The sequence below is a fragment of the Geospiza fortis genome, unplaced genomic scaffold (assembly GCF_000277835.1).
Source record: "Geospiza fortis unplaced genomic scaffold, GeoFor_1.0 scaffold461, whole genome shotgun sequence".
Taxonomy (NCBI): Eukaryota; Metazoa; Chordata; class Aves; order Passeriformes; family Thraupidae; genus Geospiza; species Geospiza fortis.
In genome coordinates this window covers 169,294-185,557 of record NW_005054463.1, presented here as the reverse complement: position 1 = coordinate 185,557, position 16,264 = coordinate 169,294, and the positions used below count along the sequence as shown (strand labels likewise).

The following is a 16,264-nucleotide window of genomic DNA, read 5'->3' as shown; positions in this document are numbered from 1 at the left end:
ATTTTATACATAATGTACATGTGGAATTGAATTGTCTGTAACATGAAGCTTTGGAGATTACCCATGCAAAATGAGAAAATTATCCAAGTTTGAAATTGTCCTCAGTACCTTGGACTGTAATTCTGCAGCACGCTTGCCCCCTTGCCCTTAACACATCAAAATCTGCAGAGATTGGCTCTATTAATTTAGGCTTAATGCAGGACCTGAGTCTTCTTAGAAATGGTTATTGTTAAGGGGAGAAATAAGCTCTTCTCAAAGTGATGTAGGCCAGTAGCTTTCTTAAGTGCAGGTTTGAGAATGGCTCCCGGATCAGAAGGAGGGTTCAAGTGTAACAGACCTGTTAGGCACAGACTTATTGAGAGCTCCTCATTCACCTACTGAAAGCTTCAAGAGCTGGCTGCAGACAAGGCACACAGAGGCAGAGGACAGCAATTGATGTCACTGCTCAGTAGCAGAACTTGGTTTTGTAGCTGGCCAGTCCATTGGAAACCTCTAGTGAGCACCATGCAGCCTTTTCCTGCTGTTCCAGGCAGCTGTTTGTGTTTCAGACAAGGGCTGATCTCATGAGTGATGTGCTGCAGGGAATTGGGCAGTCCCTTTTTTCTGGGATGCACCAGTCCTTGCTGTAGGGCTTGGGACTTGCTCAACAGCAGGAGATGATGTCCAGGGAACTGCAACAACCTTGCTGGTGCTTCCCAGTGGAAAGGAATTAAAAAAGAATAATAGAAGGAAATTTTAAAAAAGAGTCAAGTAGGATGTCTGGATGTCCTAAGGATGCTGTTTCTCAGTGCTGATGGTGTGTCACTTTTTAAAAAAATCCAATCCAAGGTAAGGAACCCAACCCCTTATCCCCTGACTATGGGAAAAGATAGAGAGGGTGACAGCTCAGTTCTGCTCTGTCACAAGTACCATCTGCCCAAAGATGATTTTTTTTTCCCCTTTCATTGTTGAGCAAAAGTCACAGGTACAGTGTATAGATTTAGGTGAGTTTGTCTAGGTCTCATCTTTTGCTCCTTGCTATGAAAATTGTATGTAATTGGATATAAAAGAATTGTATATGAAATTGTGTGTATATTGTATATGAAAATATACAATATTACGTATATATATGTAATTGTATATGAAAATTGTATGTAATTGGATATAAAATTTTATGCAATTCTGTTCTCCAGGCCTTCCTGGGTCAGACCCTGCTGTTCTCTTGACCTGCCATCCACTCACAAGCAGCAGCAGGTTACAAGGAAAGGAGGCCGTGGGTTATGTCCATGAGAAGCCTGTCTGTCAGGCTTATGCCCTAGATGAGGGTCAGGCTGTACTTTCAGCTTCACTGAAGTAACAGAGCAAACATTTCTAGTGGATGCAACCTTTCTGTTCCTTCTGCAGGCATTGCTTTGCTGTATTTGCACCTGTTTGATGTGTATGGAGACGCAACCTACCTTCAGGTGGCCCATGAGTACGTGAAGAAGAGCCTGAGGTGCCTGACCAGGAGATCCATCACGTTCCTGTGTGGTGATGCTGGGCCCCTGGCAGTGGCTGCTGTTGTCTACCACAAGCTGCAGAACCAGAAGCAGGCAGAAGACTGCATCATCCGGTAAAAGCTTTGCTTATGTCTCTGTCCTGACCTTCCTCTTGCTCATAGAGCTGCTCTGGGCTTGGATGAGGCACTCTCTGACAAATGTGAAGACATTTTGTTGCAGTCTTGTGTGAGACATAGTCCAGTAACTTAGCAAGGCAGCACAAACTTTTCCTGCCCTGGTGAAAGAGGTGGTTTAAGGACAAACATGTTTGCGTGGCAGCCTGCAAGCCTCTATTGTTCAGCTGCTACTGCCATCTTAAAAATAATTCTGATAAACACAGGAAGAAAATAGTGCCAAAATTAAAAACAAAAAAAAAACCCCAGAAGGTGGGGTTTGGTGGTTTTTGAGAACATTTTAATTTAGCTTTGCAGTCATTTTGATGAAAAGGAAAAATGTGGTAAGATTATTAGATTTAATTTTGGTACTTGCTTCCACTTGCTCTTTATTAGTTGTCTTTGACTTAAACCTAAGATTGACAGCATCCCTTTCAACTGCAGAATGCAGCTGGTTATGATTCATTTATTTCTATTTCCTGCCTTTCCTCGACTGTTTTCAGATGCATTTTTGTTGGGTACTTAAGACAAGAAAAGGACAAACAAGCAGGCATAGATCAGCATGTGGCAGAGGAAGGAAAATAGTTAAGGAGATGTATTTGCAAGCATTTCTCAGTTAAGGGAGATGGGTTTTAAGAAGGTGAGAAACAGCCCTGTAGAGAGTTTCCACTCCTACCTGATCAGCACAAAGAAAGACAAAACCCCTGATGCTTCAGAACACTGACTGCCCTTAAACAGCCCTGAGAAAGTGATGTATAATAGCAATTAAAAAAAGCCACAGGTGGGAATCAGAGGTGTCTGTATGGTTTGGACACAAAATCCCACTCCCTTAACTAAGAATAGCTTCTTATTTATGTAGATACAATCAGTCTGAGGACAGAACTCTTTCTTTGTTCTCATAATAATCTGTGGGTTAGATTTTGCTTTGACAGAGTGGCAAATCTCACTGAGATTAACATATTTGTTAATAAAAAGGGAATTAATCTATCAAACAGTACTGATCAGTTGTGATCAGTGCATAAGTCCCAGGTTGTAAAAACAATCCCTAACTCATGTTTTCTTGCTGAGGTCTCCCCTCCCTATATCCCTCTTGTTCTGCCTGTGGTTTGGTGGCAGAATGGAATCTCGTGATTAATTTTGCACTGCCATCTAATGGTATAATAATGTCAGAACACTGGAAATTGGTTTCTTCATACATCTGCAAGAGGAAAACAGAAAAATGTAGCTTTCTCAAATGAACAGTTCTACTGTCCTTACTCTGCCACCAATTCCCAGAGCAGTTAGCCTGACCGTGCTCCTTTAAAATAGAGTATTTCTTTGAGAAGTAGCTCCCTAAATCGAAACTACTAAATGGTTTTTGAGTATGCTGTTTAGTTACAGAGCAGTTGCTAAGCTGTGCAGTGCAAGTGCACAGAAAGAGCACTTTTATCAGAGCTCTTGGAGAAGAAGGGCCTCTCTGCATTTTGTCCTCTATCTTTTAAAGCACCTCATCTTTACAGAGCCAGTGGAGAGAATCCATCAGCCAGGTTTTACCTGCAGTGGAACAGACAGAAGCTTGCTTTTTCCTAAATGAGTTCATGACCAAAAAATGTGCTTTTATGCTCTAGAGACACTAATGTTTCAGGGCAGCCTATTTTCCAAGAGTCTGTGAAAATGTGAGCCATGTTCTAGGAGCCCTCTTTTTCCTGTCACCTCCCACCAATTCAGAAGGTCAAAGCTTTGCTTTCAGAGCCAATGGTATACCAAAATCCCATTTTGCTCTACAGCTGCCTTGATTTCCCTCTGTCCAGAAACTGCTGATTGTTGACAGTTGAGGATTGTTGATAGGCTGATAATGTGAATATAGGAGTGGCTCTTTCTTTCAGAGACCACAACTTACCCCACACACCTGAGAAATGCATTCTGCATGCAATCAGTCCAGCAGCATGCCAGGCATCTCTTTCTGAATGCATGACCACGTTTCAAAAACAGCAGAAACTCCTGGCAAGCTTCCTCTCCAGCTGGGAAAGCAGTTAGAGGTAAAGCAGTAATGCACAAAGAACAGAAAAGTGGTCCAGTTGCTCCAGATTTCCCCATAAAAAGAAGATATCACATCCAGAACTGAGAAAATCCCTAACACAGGTATTACAATTCACACATCCATCCATTCCTTCTATGTCACCTGACATTTCCTGACATTTCAGAGCTGAAAAACATCACCAGCCAGCTTCTCTTCTGGCCAGCCTGCTGCTAGGCAGAGTCTATTTGTCCAGATAGCTCCTTAGAAACCCTCTTCATCTGCCTTCCTTAGACTGCAACAGGTGCCACAAGGCCTTTCCTTTCAGCTCCTGCAGCTGAGAGAAGAACCCATGCCTTGGATGTAAAGTCTGTCTCTTGGGTTTAAAGAAACCTCCCCCATGGAGCAGTCCTCATGTCAAGTGGTACAAAAGCCCATCCACCTTGAGACACTGCTCCCTCCTTTCTCCTTCAAAATCCCTGCTCACTTTGAGTCCAGTGCCAAGGGGATAAAGACTCTTGCCATGAGGAGTCACAGCCCAGCATCCTCTCTACTTGAGGCATTTGGTTCCTTCTTTACTTTGCAAAGTCCCTGGAGCCCAGGGAGCCAAGGCTGCCAAGGCACCTTTTCTGTTCTTCACACTGCTGTGGCAGGGAAGATCAGCACACACAAAGCTTTTCCTGGTTGGTTTCACAGCTAGAAGCAGTCAGGGAATAGCCTTAAAGTCACTTATGCTGCTATTTTAAAAGTGATGGCACTTTTCAGATTGCTGTCTTACAGATGAACAGAAAGATGAAGCCAAATCCAATCACACTGCTACCTGCTGCCCTGACAGGGAAGGACATCCAGTCTTTCTGGAAGTGTGATGAGAGGTAAAGCAAAGGAAATATTGCATCAAGAGTGAATTGGGCTGCAAAGCACCAGTGTGAAGTGCTGTCAGTCTCTGTTAACACTACAGGAATATCACCAGCTTTGCAATATCATAATACAGAAGTGGCAAAGAAAATACTTGACTGCAGCAGACCTCACTCTGCACTTGTGGGCTAAAGCCTGGTGCCAGGCAAGCTGTCCTCAGCCAGCCACAGCACTCCCACTTTACTAAGATGTCCTCACTGCTGCTCAGTTCTCCCTAGAGGATATTTCTTCCACGTGCCACAGCAGCTTGATATTAAACAACATGCATAGCTCCACCTCTTAGATTTTTAGCTCATGGAGACACCTCTTTCTCACCTGACAGCATAGCCCAGGCTATTTGTAGGCATGGAGAGGAAGGGGCTTCTCTATAAGGACTTTAGAACATTAGGGGTGAGATTTTTCCACATACCATTAGCACTAGTTTGACTTTCAAATATTCCTTAGGCATCCAAATTAAAGGGATAGCCCTATAATTTGAAAGTGGTGATTTTTGGCAGAGTGTCTCCCTTGCCAGTAACATCACAAGGAGATAATGGTGGGCAGCCTTTATGCTGACCATTTCTTTCAGCCCAGGTTTCCCCCTCCTGTAGCTTTCCAAGCTGGTGCTCTAAAACCCAAGCACATAGTATGAGTGCATTGTGAAGAGCAGAGCAGACTGAAGCAATCAGCCAAACAAAAGGCAGAAGGGAAGGGGTGATTCCACACCTCATGCAGTGGAAGGCTGAGAGCCAGAGCCTGGCCTGACAGCTCCTAGGGCACAGCAGTGTGGGATTCACATTCTCTGAACCTGAGAGAAGCAGTGAGAGAAGCAGAGAAAATGATCAAAACAATTCTTATCTCATTTGCTGCTCCTGTGTTGTGCCAAAGCAGAATGCAATATGGAGATTGTTTACCCAGAGTGATGATGATGGTGTTTTGTTCCCTTGGCCTATGAGGGCCAAGCCTGTGTGTGTGTCGGGACTGTCAGCTGACAGTCACAAGATTCTGGGCAGCTGAGTTGAGTTGGATGCTTGTGCAGATTCAGTTTAGATGTAATGTAATATAGTATAGAATAATATAGTATAATATATAGTATAATAAAGTAATTAATTAGCCTTCTGATAAGATGGAGTCCTCCTCATCTTTCTCTCTGCCACGGGGGTCGCTTTGATTTCCGATACAGCAGCATGGAGGAATGAACCATGGTTTTGAGCTCCAGCCTTAGTGCTTGTTTCCATGGCTTTGAGTGTAATGTTTGAGTTCATTTCCCTCTCATCTCCCCCATGTGAATGTTTCATTGCAGTTTGCTGCACCTACACAAGGCTGACCCACAAGTGATGGTGTTTTGTTCCCTTGGCCTATCAGGGCCAAGCACGTGTCCAGACCATCGGTCAGCAGACTGTCACAAGATTCTGGGCACTTGAGTTGAGTTGGGTGCTTGTGCAGATTCAGTTTAGATGTAATGTAATATAGTATAGAATAATATAGTATAATAAAGTAATTAATTAGCCTTCTGATATTATGGAGTCCTCCTCATCTTTCTCTCTGCCACAGGGGTCACTTTGATTTCCGATACAGCAGCATGGAGGAATGAACCATGGTTTTGAGCTCCAGCCTTAGTGCTTGTTTCCATGGCTTTGAGTGCATTTCCCTCTCATCTCCCCCATGTGAATGTTTCATTGCAGTTTGCTGCACCTACACAAGGCTGACCCCCGAGTGCCAGATGAGCTCCTCTACGGGCGCATGGGCTATCTCTCTGCACTGATATTTGTGAACAAGCACTTCGGAGAGGAAAAGATCCCTCAGAGTCACATTCAGCAGGTACTGTGCCTTTTGCTGATTTCTTATCTGTCTCTTCCCATATAACTCATCTTGGGGCAGGTAAAAATAAATGCTAGATGTAAAGAACTCTGGCAATAAGGGGGAACCCACATCATGGTATACCTGCTTTTCTTCCAAAGGGACAAAGCACCACTGTCCATGTAAATCCATAGGCAGTACTGGACTGGAATACATTCCATTCCACCCTCTGCTTGGGCAGAAAAACAAATCTTGTTCTGTGTCAGAATACTCACTGTGCTGTGTCCAGGGCAGTAACATTTCCCTCACCCACATTTGTTCCTATCCCTGCACAGGTTTGTGAAGCAGTTGTAGCCTCAGGAGAGAACTTAGCCAAAAAGAGGAACTTCACAGCAAAGAGCCCACTGATGTTTGAGTGGTACCAGGAGTACTATGTAGGAGCTGCCCATGGTTTGGCTGGGATCTACTACTATCTCATGCAGGTAAGAGACATGGAGGATAGGTCCTTAGCACTGTTTCACATTTCTTTGAACAAGGAACAGCATTTGAATTGGATCTTAGTAATGTCAAACTGGGAAAGATACCTTGTCTGATGGACCTAGCCATGTGTTTATTATGCATTTCCAATTGTAAACATTTTCTTCTAAGATTGAATCTCTGACCTTGGAGATCTGTGGAGAAACGTGACCTGCATTAACCAGCAGTGTCACATTATGGAGGCCTATAGCTCAGCTGGGTCTGAGTTTCCCCCTCATGTTAATTGCTTCTAAGTTATTCACATTTGTTGGTATCTGCTGGCTCGCTGCATTTTCTGAGATGGTTATTTGGAGCAGAGTGAGAATCTCTGAAAGAAAAGCATGGTGAAAAAAAATGTGCTCATAGTAGGAAAGTGGGAAATGCCTTTGTATCCAAAGCAGAACCTAAGTGTGAAAGAGGTGGGACTTTGATAAAGGAACTGAGTTCTGCAGTGCCTGAGGCAGGCAGAGCAAGACAAGAGGCTGGGAGATGCAGTACCCCTTTGCTTTGATGCTTCCTCACTATTTTGCACAACTCTCTGGAGCTCTGTCAATATTCCCTGTTCTGGCTCTGAAAAAAATGAGGGTGAGAATTCCCCTATGTGGGTCCCTTTGTGCATATATTTACAGTGCTCAAGCACTTAGAAAAATAACAGTAAAAAATGACATTGAATTCTTAAAGCATTAAGAGCACCCATGAGGAACACAAATTATTTTGGTCTAGAAATAGTGTGTAGTCTTTTATTAGACATAACTCTGAGAGCAGGTGGAAGAGGAAGCCACCAAGTTTCAAGCATTTGAGCTTTCCTTCAGGACTATCAAAGTTAAAGCCCATATACAAGATCAGTAGAAGTCCTGTGAATATAACTTTTCTGTTGCTCAGAGAGGAAGAGATGGTTGGTGGTTTTTAAGAAGATTAGATTTAGAAGATTTGGCAGGAGGGGGCTGCAAGGTGGTTATTGCCCAGAAGCACAGAATAGCAAGCTAGGAGCAGGGGAGACAGCAATGTGCTGTGAGCCTAAATTTGTACCAAGTCCCTGAGCTTGTTCCCAAGTGGCTGTTTTAAATAGCTTTAAGTCTCCCATAAAATACTCATGGGCTTTATGCTTCTCTGCTGTATGAAGTAAAAGCACCCTGGATCAGCCAAGCATGATGCACAAAAAGCCTTGGGAGAAGCAAGAATGTGAAATGTGGAGAGGAAAACATCTTTTATCTCTAATGGTTTTACAGCACAAGTATTGATTTTTAATTTTCCAGTTACCAGCCTGAGAACAGTGTGATCCTTAGATGAGAGTGTTCATTGCAGTCTGCCATGGGAAATTAGAACTGCACAGATTTCATGTGGGGCAGTGTCTTTGGGACACTGAAGCCACTCCCTTGCTTTCAGCTGAGGTCAGCAGTGAAGTCAGCCTCTTGTAATCACCCAGCAGCATCTGTGAAGATTCAGAATTGCAGCCTGCCAGCTGGGCTGGCCCAGCAGCTAAGGGCTGAGATGCTCTAGGTGCAAGGAATCATCCTTAATACTGAATTTAGACTGTTATTGCTTTACTTTAGCTCTGGGTACCTGGAGCTATTCATGCTCATCTTTAGGAAAAGCAGCAGCAAGCTCTCTTGCTTAGAGGAGCAGGTGACTGTTCCATGCTAGGAACAGTCTTTGTTTCTGGGATGCAAGGGTGGGACTGGAAATAAGTTCCTGCCAAAAGGCAGAGCAGCCCGTGACTGAGTGGGTAATTGTGAAGTGTGAAAGCCCAAAGCAAAGAGGTTACTTAATTTACAAAGAGCAAGAGGGAATGTAGCCATAGTTGACTTTGTTTCCACCTTTTGGGCAGACCTTGGGTCTCTTAGGGACAGACAGAATGGTAATTCTCCCTGATTTAAATGTTTTCTGTCTCTTAGCCTGGCTTTGGAGTGAGCCAAGTGAAGCTGCACAACACAGTCAAGCCCAGTGTGGACTATGTCTGCCAGCTCAAGTTCCCATCTGGGAATTACCCTCCCTGCATCGGTGACACCAGAGATCTCCTCGTCCACTGGTGCCATGGAGCACCAGGTGTAATCTACATGCTTCTCCAGGCATACAAGGTACCACACACCTTGCAAAGACCCTTCAGAGGCCCCTTCATGTGAAACTTCCTCTGGAGAAGAGGCTGGGACACCCCCCTTGCTTAGAAGTAGGATGGCTTGTTACAGTGAAATCACCCCACACTAACCTCTGATACAGAAATTAGTCTTTTAAACAATTATTTCTGAAAATATCCATCAGTTTTGTGGGCTGCCCTGTTGCAGGTGATGGATGGTGACAGCTAGTTGTGTGTGAAGTAATGGTCTTACATCCCCACTCATCAAAAATATCCTCCTTAAAAAGTAAACTGTAGTCAGTTCAGCAGGACACCCAAGCCTCTGTATCCCACAGGGATGCTCTTTGTTTGGAAGGCATTCCCACAGCAAGGACAACAATTTCTTGTCTCCACAGGTCTTTGGGGAGCAGCAGTACCTGAATGATGCCCTGCAGTGTGCAGAAGTGATCTGGCAGTATGGGTTACTGAAGAAAGGCTACGGGCTGTGCCATGGCACAGCTGGCAATGCTTATGCTTTCCTGGCACTGTACAACCTCACTCAGAACATGAAATACCTCTACAGGGCCTGCAAGGTAAGAGTGTGTGTGAGGCAGTAGAGGGGCTTATTCACTTCTGCCTTCTACATCACTGCCTTTGCCTTTGCAAGCCAGTTTCTAGTGGGGCAGACATGCAGCTAGATCTGACCAGCTGCGCCAGAGTAGTCCTTCAACAGTGCAGCCACTGTCTGACAGCCTGTACAGAAGGGATGTCCCTCAGAAGCCTTGCTCTGCAAGGGGTAGTGTGGGGACAAGGGATTGAATTTTCTTCTCAAGACTTGCCTTTAACCAAATTTGAACACTTTTTGTACCTCTTTTGTCAGTTTGCAGAGTGGTGTTTAAGCTATGGGCAGCATGGGTGCCGGACTCCAGACACACCATTCTCTCTCTTTGAAGGTAATCTCAGTCTCCAGCCTTGTGTTTTGCTCCTGGATCTAAGTTGTTCTAGCACCAAGGAAAACAGAATACAAGCTCCACTGGAGTCTTTGCAAAACTCAGTGTAGGGGACTGAAAGGAAATTGTACCCACTGGGTTTTTCTACCCTTGCCCAGAAGCAGTCTCCGTGTAGTACAGGCTAATGTCTTAGCTAGAGCATCTTGTCCTCTTAGGCCTCCCATATTTACATACAGATCTCAGGGAGAATTCTTTCATGGTTCCTTTTGGTTATTTGTAGCCTGGCTTCTCAGGCAGTCTCTTTTCTATACCTTTTTAAGGATTGAAATCCTTCATGAGTGTTCCAGTTTGATTCTAAAAGTGAGGAACAAATGGGGCTGCTGTTATGGGCCTTGGTGGCTCTGTGGCACTTTGTGCCTCCTGCTAACAGCTCCACCCAAATCTGCCATCAGCAGGTATTTGTTGAAGGAGTCAGCCCCCCAGCTAACCCTGATCTCCCCAGGCTGCTGCAGGCCAAGGGACAGCAGAAGTTCCATCAATTGGGACCTTGGGCAGCAGTGTCTCAAGGACCAGAGTTTGACAAAGCTGCCCAGTGTTGAACTTGTGGATGGGTAAATGGGTAAAGCAGAAGGGAGGGAGCTGGAGTGGGGAAAAGACCTATGGCATTTTGCCAGGTGTTTTCCAACATTTGATTAACTTCAAAATGCTTTTCCACACTGAGGTACCAAAGTTGCTTGGGAAACCTGGGCTCAGACCTTGAAAAATATTTAGGACCTTTTCTTCTGTCTTCATAACTCATTCACTCCTTGGATAACTGAGAAAAACGGCGCCCAAAGGGAATTTCTCTGAAGCACAGTGTGTTTTTTTCATCCTCAGGAATGGCTGGAACAATTTACTTTCTTGCTGACCTGCTGGTGCCTACCAAGGCCAAGTTCCCTGCATTTGAACTCTAAATCAGAATCCTGCTGGGCAGTTTGCTGCCCTGTGTCCTTCTGCACTTGGAAATGCACTTCAAGGCTGCTTTCTCCTTTTTCCAGACTCACCGTTGTTCGCCTAACTGAACGTAAATCCGTCCTCCTGGGGGCATGCTGAGTTCTCTGACATTTCTAGTTGTCTCATTACATTGTTTAGTTTAAAAGACAGAATGCAGATTTTGCTGGTGTCCCTTAAAAAGCTCAGGGCTGCAGCTGGGAGCAGGGAGAACTGTACAGTATTTTGTTGGCTACAGAGTTTTGCTATTTCCTGTATCCCGTTTCCTGGGAAGAAGTTTTCTATTGAATGTAACCTGGGCTATTTAATTTCTTTTTGTGCTAACAAATACTTGCAGGAATTTAGCTGCCTTTGGAGAACAACAGATGGAAAACTGAGACTATTGCCCTGGAAGTTGTTTTCAAGTGTTTTCTTTCTGAGCACCCAGAGAGCAGATGGTTCAGTATCTGGGCTGTGCCATGTGAAGTGAATGTGATGGACTGTGGAGTCTTATGTATATTTTTAATATCATATTGCAACTGGCAGAGCTGGAGCTGACATGCCAAAGGCTTGTCCTGAGTTTGCACCTATCTGCTCTAAAGGCAAAGGCTATGTATAGCTCTTCTGTGCATTTGTTCCAGTGACAGACAAGTAATCCACTGCCATCTTACATTAAACCTTGCTATTCCATTGGTCATCCAATGGCAAACCCCAGTCCAAAAGTGAGCTAAGCATGCTTGCTTTCGTGGTCTCTTCTTGTTAGCTTTGAATGTTTATTTTGCAGTCTTTATTTAAATTTGTGTATTAGGTGGTGCCAGGTGCCCACCAGCAGCAACAAGGGAAAAGAAATGTAAGCCACTGAGTTCTGACAGTGTTTAACCTATTAGCTGTATAGATGTTATTTACATGTTTTCTTTTATAAGCTTTCCCAAACCTGGATCATTTCAGTCACTTGTTTGCCTTGCTACTGCTTGTTGTAGTTTGATTTGCAACCACTCATCTACCCAACTGGAAAATCTGCACTGGGTTAACTGGCTTTGATGTGTCAGGCAGATCAGGTACTTGCAGGGAGTAAATGTGCTTTTCCATCCTTAGCTGATGCTGCACCAGTTCACAGAAATTTGGGACCTGGCTCTGTAAACCACTTTCTTAGCACTGAGCATGAGCTAAACACTGAGCTCAGGGAAGTTTACAGATGCAGCCACACAGCTTTGTGCTGTTTGAGAGCAGCTCCTCAGCCTGCCCAATGTGGCCGTGGGTTTTGATCTTTCAAGGGCTGAGCTGCTGAGTGCCTCAAGTCCCAGAAGGGCAGGGGAGAGATAGCAGGGCAGTACAGCCACTCTCCTGGGTCAGCAGTGGCAAAGCAGGGCCACCAAAGCTGGCAGGGTTACACTCACATGTGCCTGAATGCAGGGCAGCTGAGCCCCAGTGGCACAGGGAGCTCCATGAGAACCTCCTGGATAGGCAAGGAGCAGAAACCAGCCCTGGAAGGCTGATTTGTTTCCTCAAAGCCCACACTCCTGCTGTCTTTCTGAAAGTCCATCAGAAGACAGCCTGAATTGCAGAAAAGCTCATCTCCTTGAGGATGGGCACCCCTGTCAGAACGCTCAGGCTCATGGGGACAGAGCAGCAGGCATCCCCTGTCATTCACAGGACCTAAGCAGCACAGGGAGGTGTTTGGGAAGCAGAGAGGAGTTGCTTAATCAAACAGCATTTGAAGTTATCTCCCAGCTTGGCTGGTGTGCTGGCAGTGCAGAGACACTGCTCTGAGCCTGGGTTTCTCCTGGGCACCACTTCTGTAAAAGGAGATGGTTTGTGCAGCCTGGGTCATGGTGGCATGGGAGCATAATGTCCCAAGGTTTGTGCACTGATCAGGGGAGCATCAGGGCCATGTGTACAACTGTTGAGTGGAGCACTGTCTAATAAAAATGCTGAAACAACCAAACTTTGGGTTATTTCTACCGCCTGCCTTGTGACCAGGATTCATGTCTGAAGAGATCAATATATCCCACAACAGCTGTGCTGTGCTGGCAGCTCCTGGAGGCTCAGTGGCCTTCCACCCACCTTGAGTGTTAAGGGTATTTCACATTTGTCCCTCATCTCCAATCCATCAAGGCCAGTCCTGGAGTTTCCCTTGCAGGTGCTTTCATCCCAGGGCATCCTTTTGCACTGGTGTCTCCATCCAAGGCTGCATCCTCCCTCTGTGGCTTCCATTGGAGACCAGAGTCCTGCAGGTTGCACCAAAATACACCTGTGTGCAGTGCTGGCCACCAAAAGGAAGAGATGGATCCTCCTAAAAAAGCACCTCCTGCTCAGTGAAAGGAGGAACAGGGCACCTCAGGAAGACTGTGACTGTCCAGCAGCAGAGGCTGTAAGACCAAGCTGTCAGGAGTGGGATGGATAGAGGTGATCCTGCCCTCCAGCACAAGCATATATTAAATTGCTTGAGGTCCTACACAACCTGGTTTTCTGTAGTTTCTATTAAGGTTTGTGGTAAAGGTCTTGAGAAAGGAGGTCCAGCAATGTGGATGAGAAAACAGCATAGTGCAGTTTCTCTGGTTACCCTTTCTTTCTCATACAGGGGTTTGGTGTGGTGCTGCCCACTTCCACCCACCTTTGTGCCAAGGAGGGGAGCAGGACCAAGCCAAGGTTTGAAAACTCAACTGGTCCTCTTTCAACAAGCCACCTGAGAGGGACTTTATCAGAAGTGTAGAGATATTTGACACTTGTTGCTGGTTGTGTTTGTCCGTGGTGGTTGTTTAAAAAACAAAAATAAAAAACATATAAAATAACCTATATTCCCAAGAAACAAGTAAAAAACATATTTTGAATGCTTTATCATCTGTGTTATATCTGTGTATACAAGTGTGATCAGCAAGATGAAAAACATCCCAGACTGTTAACCAAATGCCATCTAGATGTGTGCATGTCCCCTGAGAGCCCAGCATGGTTTCAGCTCTCAAGAGCTGACAGCAGCCTCAGCTATCAAAGATGTGACATAGAGGCAGTGCAAGAGAGCAACAGATAGTGCTGTGTCTGCCTGAATTACTTCATTTCTCATTCCTACATACTAACTTTTTAAATGTCCACTAACAGCTATCAGCACACACACTAAATCAGTGGCTAACATTAAAGTTTGCCAGAAAATCCTGCCATGAGCTGTCCTCAGCCCCTGTAGCCTTAGCAGTCAGACACACTGAGCTGAGAAATCCATTTATGAACTACCACTGCAGGGATTTGATGCACCTTTTGAAACCACTTTGGAGCAGGCTGCTGGGTTGTGGTGTGGCAGATGCTCTCCTAGAGTTAATAGGGGAAAAGCACAGCAGAAGAGATCTCAGCCTCCCCAAACCCCAGCTCATCCCCTGCCCCAGAACAGACTGTTTCTACCTTACAGGCTTGGAGCTGAGCCAGGTGGAGAATAAGGGTGGCACATCCCACAGAAGCAGCTCTGGGAGAAGCATCCAGTGGGCCCCAAAGCTGCTGGCTTACCTGAGTTATCCAGCCATACCTCACTGCACCACTGTCTCATCTTTCTGACTTCCCGTATTGTTTTTTGTCTGTGTTTTTGCACTTCAGTTTAATAGCTTGGCCAAATCTGAGTGGGGTTCTTTGATGGCAACACCCAAGGGAGCATGGCTGGGTCCCAACAATACCACAGGTCCTGCTCCAGGCCAGTTCCCAGCACATACACATAATTTGTAGCAAGGATTTTTGGGGGTTTTTTTAATTCATATTACCTTTTTTTTTTTTCACATTGAAAAGAACAACACAGGTTCCTCATCTGTTCCTGCCCAGAATGTCCATATCCTTTGGCCAAAGTGTCCCCTGCATCCCTTTGGCTGCACCTGTGAAAGAAACCTGAAGGCCAATACCCAAACCAGAAAATTTAACCCCCTTAAGTTACAACTTGCACATTATCAGTGCCTGAAGACAAACTCCAGCAAAGCAAGAGGCAGCAGATCAGCTCAAAATAAGCACCTGAGGAAAAAGGCTGGAGCCCAGCCAGACTCACCCTGGCAGGGCATTAGCCTGGGGACTATCAATGCAGGGTGACCCTCAGTGTAGGGAATAATGTGCTTCATGATTCAGAAAGGCTGAAAAAATGCTTTACTGAGCTATATTACACTAATACTATACTAAATTCAATACTGAAAGGGTACTATACTATACTATACTATACTAAAGAAAAACCCATGACTGTCTCCAGACAGTCAGACACAGCTTTGCACATTCTACATGTGCAAACAAGAGTAGTGGATAGAGATAAGAATTGTTTTTCCTTATCTCTGAGGTTCTCACTACCTTCCTCAAGCAAAATCTTAGGAGAGAGAATTATGTGTCTCTGTTCAGAGGATGTGAATGCCGCAGGGCACCCCTCGCAAAGGGCGTTGGTGTCCCCAGCAGGTGGCAATGCAGCCTGACAACAGCGGCCACCCTGTCACTTCAGGCACACACCACACTCCTCAGCTGCTCACTCCTACCTCGGGAGAGCTCGGGTTCGGCTCTTGGGAAAGGCACTCACAAAAAAGCCCACAAGAGAGCGGCTGTGTTTGTGTACTGTGTGGGATGAGACGTGTGAGAATCAGGGAAGCCCTTCCTAAATGCACGGCCTCTGAGTCATACACATCCCTGGGAAAAAGAAAAAACAATTAGAAAATCGTTCCCAGTCCTGCCTGAAGCCATCCGAGCTCCCCATAGGGGAGGACAGCTCATGCTCAGGTTATCAAGGAAACACTCCACATACTGGGTGACAATACTTTATCTCTCCACATCAGCTTTACAGACATTACACAAGCCCTGCCACCAAGCACTCCCAGCCTGCAGGGAATAGAGAGTCAAATACTCCCTTTTCCATAGGTTGCCCTTCACTCTTTGAAGTCTGCTACACCAAACTGGGAACATCCCAGAAGGGCAAGAACATCAAGAAAATCCAACTGGACATATGTGTAAGGGTATCAAGGCTCACCACTGGGGTATTTGTCAAGGGAAAAACCCAGCTTAGGCAGAGCTGAAACTCCTGTAAATGGGCTGGCAGTGCTATCTCTCTGCCCAACAGGGCAGAGTTTTGGTACAGATTTTGGTACAGTGATGCCAAACAGCTTCCTCACAGGGGACAGGCAAAGCAGCCCTTAATTGCAGGGGTTTCCCCTATTCCCAGAAGAGATTTGGAACAGTTTTCTCTGTAAATGAGGTGTTCCACCTCTATCCTGATGCTCCCAGTAGTGGACAGCAAGGGATTGATCAGAGGAACAACCTTGGTTACCCTCAGCTGCTGCTTGCCTTGGGTATTTCCAGGCAATCCCCTGCTTCAGCAGTGCATGAGGACAGAGAAGCACAAGGCAAGGAATTGGGCTTTAAGTAGTGTGGGAGGGTGTCAGGCCATGCTTTGTTTCAGGTTTTCAGGGGGATCTCTATGACCAGCTGGGCTGCAGTGCTACCATGCAAACTCACTC

The 16,264-nt window shown here is 45.4% G+C and overlaps 1 protein-coding gene across 2 annotated transcripts in view; it reads left to right on the top strand.

Moving 5' to 3' along the window:
- The window catches only part of LANCL1 (LanC like 1), a 20,540-nt gene extending 7,787 nt beyond the window's left edge, over positions 1 to 12,753 (top strand). For both annotated transcript variants that reach the window (XM_005427958.2, XM_031062776.1), the window contains exons 3-9: positions 1,384 to 1,591; positions 6,206 to 6,341; positions 6,656 to 6,802; positions 8,732 to 8,914; positions 9,306 to 9,482; positions 9,770 to 9,842; positions 10,716 to 12,753. In XM_005427958.2, coding sequence (XP_005428015.1) covers positions 1,384 to 1,591; positions 6,206 to 6,341; positions 6,656 to 6,802; positions 8,732 to 8,914; positions 9,306 to 9,482; positions 9,770 to 9,842; positions 10,716 to 10,792 — 1,001 coding nt within the window. In that variant the 3' untranslated portion in view covers positions 10,793 to 12,753. The remainder of the gene's footprint in view (positions 1 to 1,383; positions 1,592 to 6,205; positions 6,342 to 6,655; positions 6,803 to 8,731; positions 8,915 to 9,305; positions 9,483 to 9,769; positions 9,843 to 10,715) is intronic.
- The last annotated feature ends 3,511 nt before the right edge of the window (positions 12,754 to 16,264 follow it).